The 13713-nt window shown below is 39.5% G+C and overlaps 1 protein-coding gene across 1 annotated transcript in view; it reads left to right on the top strand.

Annotated features, from left to right (window-relative positions):
- The window catches only part of LOC127618950 (uncharacterized), a 435826-nt gene that overhangs the window by 407076 nt on the left and 15037 nt on the right, over positions 1-13713 (top strand). Inside the window, 2 exon segments of the mRNA XM_052091655.1 lie at positions 2392-3058; positions 6646-7424. Coding sequence (XP_051947615.1) covers positions 2392-3058; positions 6646-7424 — 1446 coding nt within the window.

Here is a 13713-nt window from a genome sequence, read left to right as displayed (position 1 = left end):
TGGTGTGCGTGATGACGTCATGCCTAAAAAAATAACACTTTGTCGCATAAGTTTTGGTTTAGCGCAAAAGAAATCTGCCCTGAAGCCGTTTCCATTCAGAAATGTGTGTTTATCGATAATTTACCTCCCAGATGTCGCTAATTTTTTTCCTCTGATGTTTGGGTAAAATGGGGAGATTGAGACAATGCATTGAAATGAGTCAGCTTACTGTCATTTTAATTAACAAATAAAACCAATCAGAAGAGGAATTGCAATAAAAAAAGGAACAGTTGCCTTTCTGATGGGTATCTAATCCTTATTTGCAAGTTTATTTTAACTTCATAATGCAAATTTATATTTTATGAAGCAGCAGTAAATAGACCGAGGTAAAGAGAGTTATATTTAAAATATTTAAACATTACAAAAAGTGGCATTTTTTTCACCACCGCTAAAAATTTTTTTTTTAACTTACTAGTTTGTTTTTGGACGACTAGTGGCGCATCCTGTCCAATTTGTTGATTGTGTGTACTTGTAGAACTTCTGTCTGCTTGTTTACATCCGTGTCTTCAGTCAGTCTTTTAAATGCTGCCAAACAATGGATTTAAGTCACTTTTTTGATGGATCTGAGTCTGGTAGATCAAATTCCTGTGTTATATTTTGGAATTTGTGTGTTTACGCTTCATGTTCACGTGATTGAAAGTTCATGTTCAGTGCGTGACACCTGGCCATTAGAGCACCATGCGACAACCATCCGTAACCATAGCAACCGCTCCAGTGCACACGTGCTCAAGAGTTTTTCCATTTAGTCTTCCAAAATCTTATGAAAAACTATTTGTGAGGGTGGTCTATAAGAAGGACATGGGATGCAGGTTTCTCCACTCACAGGTAAGGATTTTAAGGACCGCACTTCAGCGCTCACAGCCTCACACAATAATCTCTCAGATTCACAATAATAACTTTCTGGACCCATGCTCTCTCCCCTACTGCTGGTTGTGTGACTGCTTTTATGTTGCTCTCACCAAGCTCACTGGAATTAGAAACAGGTGTTGGGTATAATTTAGCTCATGTGTTATGGGGCTTTTCCACTGCACAGTACAACTCGACTATGCTTGCGTTTTTGGGGTTTTCCACTGTGGATAGTACCTGATACTTATTTTAGTACCACCTGGGTCGAGGTTTCAGCCGAGCCGATACTAAATGTGATGTAAAAATCCTGCAGATCACTGATTGTTCAGAGAATCGTCACTGGATTTCCGACGAGCAACATCAACCCGCTAGTTTTAAAGTTAACAACAGCGACAACAGTATAATTTGTTTCATACGACTTTTGAATTGTAAAAAAAGAAATGGCTGTGCGCAAAACCACACCGTGGTCACTAAACAAGGTGCAGACGGTCCACTCGTTAGCGATGAGCTAAATGAAAAAGTCTCTGAGGAAGTGTTGCAGCTGCCTACCACCGGACACACGGCTACCACCTGACCTACCAACAGTGTAGGGAAAAGTAAAAAAAAAAAAAACTTAAAAGTGACTACAGAACCATCAAGGAAAAGTGGAAGTGGTTTGACCAAATGGATTCCATCTAAACCGGCGAGCAATGGGAGGGAGAGTGCCCTGGAGGATGGTACATTTTCCAGAGGTTTTCAATGGGGTTCCAGTCTGAAGATTGGGCTGGCCATGACAGGGTCTTGATCTGGTGGTCCTCCATTCACACCTTGATTGACCTGGCTGTGTGGCCTGGAGCATTGTCCTGCTGGAAAAAACAATCTGCAGAGTTGGGAAACATTGTCAGAGCAAAAGGAAGTTTTCTTCTAGGATAAACTTGTACGTGCCTTGATACATGCGTCCTTCAGAAAGACAAATCTCCCTGATACAAGCCTTGCTGAAGCACCCCAGATCATCACCGATCCTCCACCAAATTTTACAGAGGGTGTGAGACACTGTGGCTTGAAGGACTCTTCAGGTCTCCGTCTAACCATTAGATGACCAGGTGGAGGATTGGTGATGATCTGGAGGTGCTTAAGCAAGACTGGCTCTAAATTACAATATTTTTATTTAGAATTTGGGAGAAATGTTGTCAGTCCTTTATAGAATAAAATATACCTTTTCATTTTACTGAAACAAATACCTATAAATAGTAAATCCAGAGAAACTGATAATTTTTGCTGTGATCTCTTAATTTTTTCCAGAACTGTATGATCTCCTTAAATAAAGATACTGGATATTGATGATTTCATCACAGTAATCTCTCAGCTGAAGAAAGCGGTGACGTCACTGAAGACAAAACTGATGGAGAGAGACGACAGGTTACAGGTTAAACATTCATTTCATCCTTAAAGTTGAGATTGTAAGCTTTTAAATGATATGATTTGATGAACGGTACAGATGTGATTGTGTTTTGTTTCATTTGTCAGGAGCTGGAAAAGATTTTCTGTCAATGTTCAGTGTGTGTGACTGATGGGACCTCCACAGAATGTCAGGATTCAGTGTGGAGCGGCAGAGATCAGTCCACACCACAGCGACTGCTGGACAAACTCTCTGAACAGAGATCCCGAGACACACAGGACTCACAGCTCACTTTACTCTGTTCTGCTGACGGTAATCAGGATGATCAAACCTCCACAGAGTCTCTGACTTCTGACTGTAAAGCTGGAGAACAGCAGATGCTGCAGAGACCAGTGAAGAAGGAAGTGAAGCTGGAGGAGATAAAATACGAAAACACAGCAGAGGAACAACAGAGAGATAAAGATGATGATTATCAAACCTCCACAGAGTCTCTGACTTCTGTCTCTAACACTGGAGAACAGCAGATGCTGCAGACACCAGTGAAGAAGGAAGTGAAGCTGGAGGAGATAAAAGAAGAAAACACAGCAGAGGAACAACAGAGAGAAGAAGATGATGATGATAAAACCTCCACAGAGTCTCTAACTTCTGTCTGTAATGCTGGAGAACAGCAGACACTGCAGATACCAGTGAAGATGTGTTCATTGAAGCTGCTGGACTGCGGGAACCTGATGAAGATGAGAGGAGAAACCACAGTAGAGAAACAACAGAGTGACGAAGATGATTTTATTCCTTTTGGTATGTTTCTTATTATTTTGTGTGATCCATTCACAAGTGGTTCTGTTTGCATTCAGATTTCAAAGGGAAAGTCTCTGATTTCAGGATGGAATACATCAGTCATTAATCAGTTTAGTACAGCATGATTAAAAAGTGCATAAACATAAGGAAAAAAAAAGTGTTAAAAACTGGCGCACCATATCTTTTAATTAGGGGACAAGCACCAAAGGTGCTCTAACCCTAATGGATTTGCTACATGGGATATCAACCTGCTAGTTTTAAAGTTAGCTACAGCGATAGCAGTATCATTTGCTCACTCGACTTTTGAATTGTAAAAAGATATTGCTGTGCACAAAACCACGCCGTGGTCAATAAACGAGGTACAGACGTTACTTAAGTTGGTGATGAACGAAACGACGCAAAATTAAAAAGTCTTTCAGGAAGTGTCTTGGCTGTTGGCCACACACGGCTACCAACAGTGTAGGGAAAGTAAAAAAAACGAAAAGTGACTACAGAAAACCCAAGGAAATGTGGAAGTGGTTCTATCAATTGGATGCTATCTAGATCTGCGAGAAATGGGAGGGAGAGTGCCCTGGACTCAGCCACGGCGTTGTTGGAGTCGATGACAGAGGATGGTACGTTAACTCTATACTCTGCTTGAAAGCTTCACTTTCTGTAGTTGACCAGCTACTGGAAAGCTTGCTTCTAAAACAACCAGGCCAATTTAACTGTTACACTCTTGTAAAATCACCATGCTTTATGCAGCACAATGAGCTAGTAGCTAACAGCTAGTAGTCATGTTATTGTTTAAGGTCACATTTAAGATGATGTCACGGCAATAGAGGCGGCGCAACTATGACGATCAGCCTATAATCCCACCCACGTTGAGGCGGCACTTTACTGCAGTGGAAAAGCAAGTATAAGAAAAGTAAAGAGAGAGCGTAGAGTCAAGTCAAACCGTAGCGTTCGGTGGAAAAATGCCAAAAAGCTAAAAAAAAAAGCACAGACAATCATTGTAAAAGTAATCCATATGACTCCAGTGGTTAATTTAATCTCTTCCAAAGCGTTACAATAATTTGGTTGAGAAACTTATCAATATTTAAGTCTTTTTCACTATAATTGTTTAATTCCGGTCCAGGGGACTCCCATTTGGTTTCCCATTGAGATCTCTATTATAAATCCACATAAATGTCAGCCTTTTGTTTGGTTTCACCCATTGGTTCACGCGCTAAGATGTTCAAATGAAATAAAAATCAATGAAGCTTGTGAACACTTTCTCTTGTAAACAAATTGAGCTACACTTCTGGTTGCATCGCATCACTTCTCCCTTGAACATGCCAATGCAATTACGTTAGTAAATGCATTTAGGCGGAGGGATTATAAAACTAGTCTTCCACTGGCCACAACATGATACACTGGGTGAAATACTCGCTCAGTTCTCTGACATATGCAGCGACCTGCTCTCTTGAGACAGCTCCCTGTAAGTGGGAAAATAGGATGATAAAAGCTGAGTCTGGATTCAGTTGCTCAGAGCAACGTACTACATCTGTTCAGTATGCAGAGAAATCGTCTTATTTTCTAAAAAGATACTAAATTTTTGTTTAGTAATAAACATGTACTTTGATTCATGAAACAAACTGTTTCTATGACATCGTAAACATAAAAATTATTCCATTCAAGTTGTATCAACATGTGCTTTTGAAGTTGTGACATCTGTTGCCTTTGATGTTGTGGCGTCTGTACTCACCATGGATCAATTCAAAACAAGCGTGCACTGAGATGACTTAAAAAAAAAAAAATGATATGTATTCATCAGACTACAGACCTGCCAACCTGTACGCATTTTGTGTAGCAGGTATGCATTTTGACCCCAAAGTACGCTGGCACGATTTGTCACTCTAAACTAAGCAAAAACCTGGTGACGCCTCTGTGAACACCCAGTACTCAAATCAAGCAACCGCAAAAGAAGAGTTCGACCAATTATAGCACTGGGTTCATTCCCCAAATAGCAATCGGGTATGATTGACAAATGCCATCCATCCATCCATCTTCAACCGTTTTTCCGAAGTCGGGTTGCGAGGGCAGCAAGCTTCCCTATCCCGAGCCACATTTTCCAGCTCTGACTGGGGGACCCTGAGGCGTTCCCAGGCTAGTGTGTAGATGTAATCTCTCCACCTAGTCCTGGGTCTTCCCCGAGGCCTCCTTCAAGCTGGACGTGCCTGAAACACCCCCCTAAGGAGGCGCCCCGGGGGCATCCTTACCAGATGCCCAAACCACCTCAACTGGCTCCTTTCGACGCAAAGGAGCAGCGGCTCTACTCTGAGCTCCTCACGGATCTCTAAGGGAGAAGCTCACCACCCTTCTGAAGAAACTAATTTTGACCGCTTGTACTCACAACCTAGATCTTTTGGTCATGACCCAGCCTTCATGACCATAGGTGAGGGTAGGAATTAAAATTTACCAGTAGATCGAGAGCTTTGCCATCTGGCTCAACTCTCTTTTCGTGACAACGTTGTGATAGAGCGAGTGCAATTCCGGCCCCGATTCTCCGGCCAACCTCCCACTCCATTGTCCCCTCACTCGTGAACAAGACCCTGAGGTATTTGAACTCCTTCACTTGGGGCAATACCTTCTTCCCTACGCGGAATACGCAGAACATGACATCAGATGAGGACACTGACAGGGAGAGAAAGAAAGAGAGAGTAGCAGGCCTAAAAAGAAACTGATCAATGCCCCACAGCAGTTCCTCACAAAGTATCAGGAGCAATGGCCGTGCTCTACACATCAAACTGCTAAACCTTGCATTTTGCACATTGTGCAATTACAAATTTGACATTAGCCATCAAGGAGCTTCAGGTAATAATTTAGCTATCTAGGAAGGCCTACATTTCTAGATATATTTTTTAATTGAATAGGTTATATTTTTCATTTTGCCCATTTCAGGATGTGTGACTATATAAGCTGATTTAGTTTTTAAACAAAATGGAAATCCTGAACTCAAATTTGGGTTTTACTCATATCTCATTGACATTTTTACTTTTACATATGTAAATTAGGGATGTGCGAGACTAGTCAACTAAATGGTACAGCTGCTGCTAGTCGGCATTGGAAATAATAGTCGACTAGTCTGATAATATTGAATTCCCATAAAAAATGTATTTACACTTTGCATTATATTGTTTTTTTCATTATTATTAAATTATTTTTAAGCGTTTATCTGGAGGATGATTTCATACTTCTCTCTTTCACTTGCGGTGCACACAGAACAATGTCCTGATGAGCAAAACATGGTATGTTCCCCCATCACACTAATGGCAGGTCTGAGACTATACTGGAAGCACTGTGTGTTTTGCACTGTAGTTTCAACAGAGCTGGCTCATAAGAGTCATTAATTTGTGTTCAACTTCATGTTGTCTTTCTGTGACTGAGGCTAATTCAATCTAAACCATAATCATGAAATGCAGTTACTGTATTAAATTAAATTGGTGTAATATATCAAAAATATTATAAAAATGTACTTTTTGCACATGCTTGTTGTTTTCTGCTATTAAATTAGGGTTCAATTTAATTTCTTATTTTATTTTTTTTTACATTTGTCCCTCTTTTAGTTCAGGTTTTAGACCTGATGGAGGTGAACGAGGAAATCCAAGAGCTGAATAAAGTGGATGAGAAATTTCAGAAACGTCATATTTTCAAAACTGGAGAAAATTATTTGAGTTGTTCAAAGACTAAAAAGAATTCCCCACCAAAAAAGTCTCGAAGAACTGCCAAAAATACTTTCACCTGCTCTCGGTGTGGAAAGAATTTTACATATAAAAGTCATCTTAATAGACACATGAGAGTTCACACACGAGAGAGACCTTACACATGCCATCAGTGTGGAAAAAGTTTCACTCACTCAAATAACCTGAAAACACATGAGAGAATTCACACTGGAGAAAAACCTTACAAGTGCTCACATTGTGGAAAGAGTTTCACTCACTCAAATAACCTGAAAACACATGAGAGAATTCATACTGGAGAAAAACCTTACAAGTGCTCACACTGTGGAAAGAGTTTTAATCAGTCAGAACACCTGAAAATACATGAGAGAGTTCACACTGGAGAGAAACCATACAAGTGCTCACACTGTGGAAAGAGTTTCACTCAGTTACAAAACCTGAAAATACACGAGAGACTTCACACTGGAGAAAAACCTTACAAGTGCTCACACTGTGGAAAGAGTTTCACTCAGTCACACGACCTGAAAACACACAAGAGAATTTACACTGGAGAAAAACCTTACAAGTGTTCACACTGTGGAAAGAGTTTCACTCGATCACAACACCTGAAAAAACACGAGAGAATTCACACTGGATAAATACCTTACAAGTGCTCACACTGTGGATAGAGTTTCAATATTTTACATGTATGCATTTGGCAGACACTTTTACCCAAAGTGACTTTCAGTGCACTTATTACAGGGACAATCCCCCAGGAGCAACCTGGATTTAAGTGCATTGTTCAAGGACACAATGGTGGTGGCTGTGGGAATCGAACTGTCAACCTCTATAATCTGCTTATAATATACCTTCTGCTCACTAGTTCTGTGCTTTAGCCCACTACGCCACCACCACTCCACAAACCCTGAAAATACATGAGAGAATTCATACTGGAGAAAAACCTTTCCAATGCTCTTCACATGGTAAGAGTTCCAGCCAATTAGGTAATCAAAATAAACATATTAAGAATTGCCCAAGTAGTTTGTTATAGTAACTAAGTTTCCATTCAAGGAATTTTTCCTGAATGTTTTATAGCGCATTGTAAAGTGATTAATGGAAAGGAGTAGTCGAGAACTGGCTTGACAATATAAATAGTTTAATATTAAACTGATCGAAAACACAAACACACACAGGTGTCGGACAGCTGCCGTAACACTCTCTCTCTGTCACACTGCCATCTCCGGTCGGCCTTTATCGCTCTTGCAGAATCACAACCCGCCCTCTGCCCTGCCACATTCTTCCGCCCTGCAACATTCCTCCCTCGTTCTCTCAGGCCGGGAACCCCCCGGCATGACATACACATCAAAGTGCGTGTCGTCCACCCCATCTGACGGCAGATCATCCCCATCTACCTGGATGAGGGAGGGGACAAGGGGAGGGAAACAACAAAAAAATTTGTCTCACACTTTTGAAAAACCTGAAAATTCATGAGAGAAACCATACCAATGCTCTTCATGTGGGAAGAGTTTCAGCCAATTAAGTAATCTACATACACATGGAAAGTACCAGAGTCTAGGTGGTCCTACCAAGTCCGAATGGTATCATCAGATTTTAAGCCAGAACCCAAAATTGCTTAATATCTAATTTCTTCTCCTAGCAAGTGTTGTAATAGGCTATATTTTATGTAAGGCACAGCAGCCCCTCAGTGCGCCGTGTTCTCGGGTCCCGTCAGGGTTGGGCTGGGAAGCAGACCTCTACCAAATAGTCACAGTGAGCAAAAATCCTCTTCAGGGCCTTGATATCAAGTAAATACGTTGAAATTAACTCTTCAGCATCATTGTCCTGTCATCACAGGTATGTGTGGAACATTGACCGAACATTGTGAGACAAGTTCAGACAACAAACTTAATTCAACAGTTAAAGGGATAGGTCACCAAAACAATCATTTACTTACCCTCATGCCACAAATTTTCAGTTTTGGTTGAGAATTGGCCAAAATATAACTTCTTTATAACTCTAAATCTTGACACTGCAATCTCTAGGTACAATTGTGATTTCAAGCTTGACTACACTTCCTAAACACTTGATGTGTGTGCATAGAGCACTAGGAAGTGTAATTGAGCTTGAAATCATGATCGCCAGGGAGACTGCAGATGTCAAGATTTATAGGAAAAAAGAAGTTGCACTTTGGTCTGTTCTTACCGAAAATAGAGCTTGAATCAAGATTGTGATCTTTGAAAGATTAATTGTTCAGCTCTATTGGCAGCTAATCTTGCACACAACAGCTCTTATAAGGTTCCAGTATGGTGTCCTGCATCTGCAAAACCTCTTCCCCATTTTAATCATGATTAGATAAATAATACAATATTTTGTTAAACTTTGATTATTTCAAGTGTATATTGACTTGCCTGCTGTGTGTTAACATACTTCTGAAGTCGTTATTAAAGCCCATCATTCATAATTTGAGGTTGTGTCTAGTGTTTGAATTGACTAAAATTAGTGTTGGGTCTCATATACTCAGATAGGAGACAAAGGCAGGCCTACATACATTACAGTCATAAATCCTGACTTCGGCCTGTAGGAACACTCAAAGCCTGATAACACAAAACAAAGGGAGTCCAAACAGACTACAGATCCCATCAAGCCTTGCTCACTTCACACCTATGTATGTAATTGTGAAGGATTGAACTCTCAACTCCTGTTAGATGAAACGCACAACAGTATATACCTCAGAGATACTTCTAAGCTTGGCTTCCAGCGACAGTATGCACCACGTGTAATTGCAGCCCTGCGTCTCCCAGATGTAGCCTCGTTGCCCAAGGAAGTAACGTACTTACCTGAACTTTGGCCATACAATCTCCATCTTGCTGGACGAGCCGACATTTCTCTGTGTTCCACCGAGCACACTGACGGATCCGAAGGAGGCCGCTGAGCAATCCATGTCTCACCCTTTTTCCTGCAGAAATGAAGATTTCTCGTCCTTCAACTGAGTCGACTTCACTGATATGTCCCCGCTGTACTGCCCGCTGACAGAGCAAGGAAACATCCTACCTTCACCACCCGAGCTTAACCGAGTCAAAGTGAAACGACAGAAGAAGCACACATTCTACCCGCGTCCTCACGCAACACAAGTAAAAGGTTTACGTCTGGGCAGAGATGGATTATAATAGTGTGTTATATTGTGTATCAAGTAGGGTTGCAGTGGTATACCGGTTTCACGGTATTCCATGATATGAAAATTGACAGTTTTTAGACCATGTACATTTGCTAATCTATGGTATTGAGAAAAAAAATGCAACCGGACGGAGAATCTCACCTGCGCGTCTCCTTTCCTCCTCGACTGTCAGACTCGTCAACTTGCGCAACACACACATGCAGTGCAGAAAATGTCAGAGAGGCGAGGCAAGGGGGTCTGACATAAGTGAGTGTGTGTTAAAGTAGTGTTTCTCAACTGGTGGTCTATTTGGACTGGGTCGTGGACAGCAGGGAAAGAACAATGCCATGGTTCTCCCATTGAAGATATTTTGGCAGCCGCGGCAGATTTAATGATAATTTCGCAATCAGCTAAAGGATTCTCATCTGCACTTTCTCACGAGTGTAACAAGCTCGCGATCATGATCTGCTCTTCTCTCTTGCGCGCTTGCAACAACCGGGCTTCCCTGGTCAAGGAGGAAGTCAAGTCAAACCTCTCAAACAGAAGGCACCCCTGACATGCCAAACAGCAATGAGGAGGAAAAGAGCAACACTGTTCTATGTGCCAAGTAAAAGTAACTGTTATATTTTGACACAATTTTATAGTTTCATGTGAAATAAACTAAAGGTAGAATCTATTAGACCTCATTTTATATCAACAGTGGCATTTTTAGTTCAAGTTTCAAGATGCGTTTCATCTAGTATATTTAGTTTTTCATAAATACCATCAATTGTTTTTATTATTACTATTATTTAAGACTAGCTTTAAGAGGGACATGATCACATCAAGTTGTCACATCAACGGAACATACACTCGATGGAACCAAAATAAAAAACGGCCTTATATAACACAAAGCAAAATGATCAATTAATCATCTTTTCACATATAATCAACTTATAATACAATATTCAGTTTTGCAGATCATACACTTCAAATGTTTTACAACACATGAAACATATCTGAATCTTGTATAAATTAAGTTCAGTTTCAAATAAAATCATTTGTTCTCACTCAATGTCTCTGAATTCTCTTTGTTTTTGTCTCAAATAAATGCATGCATGCATGTATAACCCTGGCACATGATTAATTAGCACTGCGTGATAACCATGTATACATGTTGGCGATACATGATCTCATCACAACTGACATCTTTCAACTCAAGTTCCTCATATTGTTTTCTAGACAGATGTTTAATGTTTTCTCTCATCAAGGATTATCTTTTTTTTCATTTAGCTCTGCTTTGTGTGGATAAATGAACAACATCTAATTCTAACAGCTCACAATTTCTGTAAGGAATTAGCTTTAATAAGTGAATTATGAGTAATTAACTTATTGGAGTGATATTATTCTCATGGAAAATTATATCACATGTATTTATGTACAGCATTGAAGTGAAATCTTTCAGAAACTGGGATGAGATTATTTATCTAAATATACCACAGTCAATTCGTCTTTGAACACAGACAAACTTTATTACTATTCTAAACATAAATCTAATCTAACATATATATACATGAGACAGGTTGATGAAAAGTGACAGAATGTGAAATAACTGATCAGTACAGTGAAGATTAACTTTACGGAGTCTGTTGACAATACCTCAAGAACCATTTCATCCTTCTTTGAGTCTACATCGTTTTGCTATCGGATTACCCAAATTATTTGATTAATACACCAGCACTTTGAGCATAATATTGGAGATGTACTTGCTTGTCTTTGTGGTGTTTCCTTGTGTTCTTTGAAAGGTTCGGAAAGGTTCTTGGCACTTGGTCGAAAGTTTGTTCCGTCGATGTTTTGATCTCTTTGTGACCGAATTTATTGTCTGTATGAATGGTGAGGTTAGCGGTGAAGCGAGGCCTTCTCACTCCTTCTCGGGACGTCGAGTCCTGAGTTCCCTTGGATCTCACATGGGAGGACATGGCCCTCAGCGGAGCGACCAGACGAAGCACGTGCAGGCCGAAGAAGAGCAAGTGAGGAGAGCAAGAGCAGCTCAAGAGAGCAAGTTCTTCCTGTTTGGAACTATTTGAACTGAGATTGGCTGCATTCCCCAAAGGTGTCCTGCGCCAATCAGAAGTGACTTTTCAGAGTCACATGTTCAACTGGGCTGTCTTTTCCGACAGTTGAGTTATGGTCCTTTGTTTCAGACTCTTTAAGAATTTACCCGCTCAAAAATAGTGCATATTTAATCATGAGCTTTTATATCTTGAAAATAGTACAAGAGGCATGATATTCATTGTCATCAAATTTTTCTTCATACACAAACAAATGTTATATACTAAACATGATGTGTTTTTATGGATGTTATACGTGTAGGTAATAAAACATGAAAATCCCTGGTTACAAAATCACAATGGTTTTACACATCATTTGATTTTATCAAGTTAAGCCTTGTAGTTACCATTCTTGAGATGAATGAGATGAATCATACAAAATTAAAAATGATATTTATCAATTATAGGTGATTGCATATCGCTACACACATTTTAAAGAGTTCCATCAGTCTATAATCATTAATTTGTCAGGTACAAACGTTACCACTGTTCAAAGTGATTTTCAGCATTATCTAGCAAGGCTAGATTAAGATGAAATGTCTTAAGAGTTGGGCAAATCTGATGGTCCTTGTAACCTTACAAAAGAAAAGTCTGCTTTAACTCTGTGTGGAAGATCAGGTTGCAGAGGGGCCTTTCTGACCAATCAGGATGCCTGGGCCGTTTGATTTATGACTGTGAAGAATTCCAGGACTGCAAAGGTTGAAAACTCTAAATTCAAGTAATATTGTTTCAATTCTTCTGCGTGTATAATCCAACAAACCATGGAAACATGGCATCTCAATTAAAACAAATCAATATTAAAAGAATAAATTAAATTAAACATTAAAAGAATAATTTCCAGAATACAAAATAATTATATAAATATAACAAATTATAATAACAAGGAGAGATATTTTGGGTGAAATTAATAAATAAATATAACACCTGTTACATTCACCTCCCCTAATTTCAGAAAAATGTTGCATGAGTTAAGAGAATTTCCTAAAGAATCACAAAGGAAAAAAACCATAGTTACAGCAATGAAAGCTATCTGTCTTGACAGATACAGAGATATTTGAGGGTGATCAAGCCTCAAAAACTCTTAGTACAGTACAGAGCCATATAGAGAGAGAGTTGCGACAACGGAAGTTCAAAATGCGTGATCGTCACGTGATTCACGTAGACTTCAGATAGTTCCAGGAAGTGCTTTTGCGGTCATTCCAAACTGTTAGAGCAGAGTGACAGAACTGCGATTTCTGGTAATTAGTAGTCAATAAATGCATTTATTTTATATATTTCTGTAACACACCGACATATGTATGTAGCACGAGTATGTTGTTACAGCGATGTTGTTTTTAAAAATCAAATCAGCTAACATTTGAGGATTAGTGTTCACTTACCGTTATTTGCCTCAACTTATTTCAGGCTAGGGTTTCTGTTGCCTTTTAATGTTACCTCATGTTCATTGTTTTCACTAATCTCATGGTAACTAATGTCATATTTATGACTTTTCAGATAGTACAGAGACAGGCTGGTGACAGGTGATTTCCAGCTCGCGCCGCACAATGGGTCAAATGAACTATTAACTATTAGCAGCAGTTACGTAAATGTGAAATATAGTGAAATGAAGCTTATTGTTTACAATTCTTACAATTCTATATATAGTAATATAATTATTTATGTATTATAAATATTATATATCTAATGTATAATTCTTACAATACTTATTCATATACACAATATATTCAGCTT

Source organism: Xyrauchen texanus, chromosome 25 (genome assembly GCF_025860055.1).
Source record: "Xyrauchen texanus isolate HMW12.3.18 chromosome 25, RBS_HiC_50CHRs, whole genome shotgun sequence".
NCBI lineage: Eukaryota > Metazoa > Chordata > Actinopteri > Cypriniformes > Catostomidae > Xyrauchen > Xyrauchen texanus.
The sequence above is the reverse complement of the archived record's forward strand: the minus strand, read 5'-3'. Positions and strand labels throughout refer to the sequence as shown.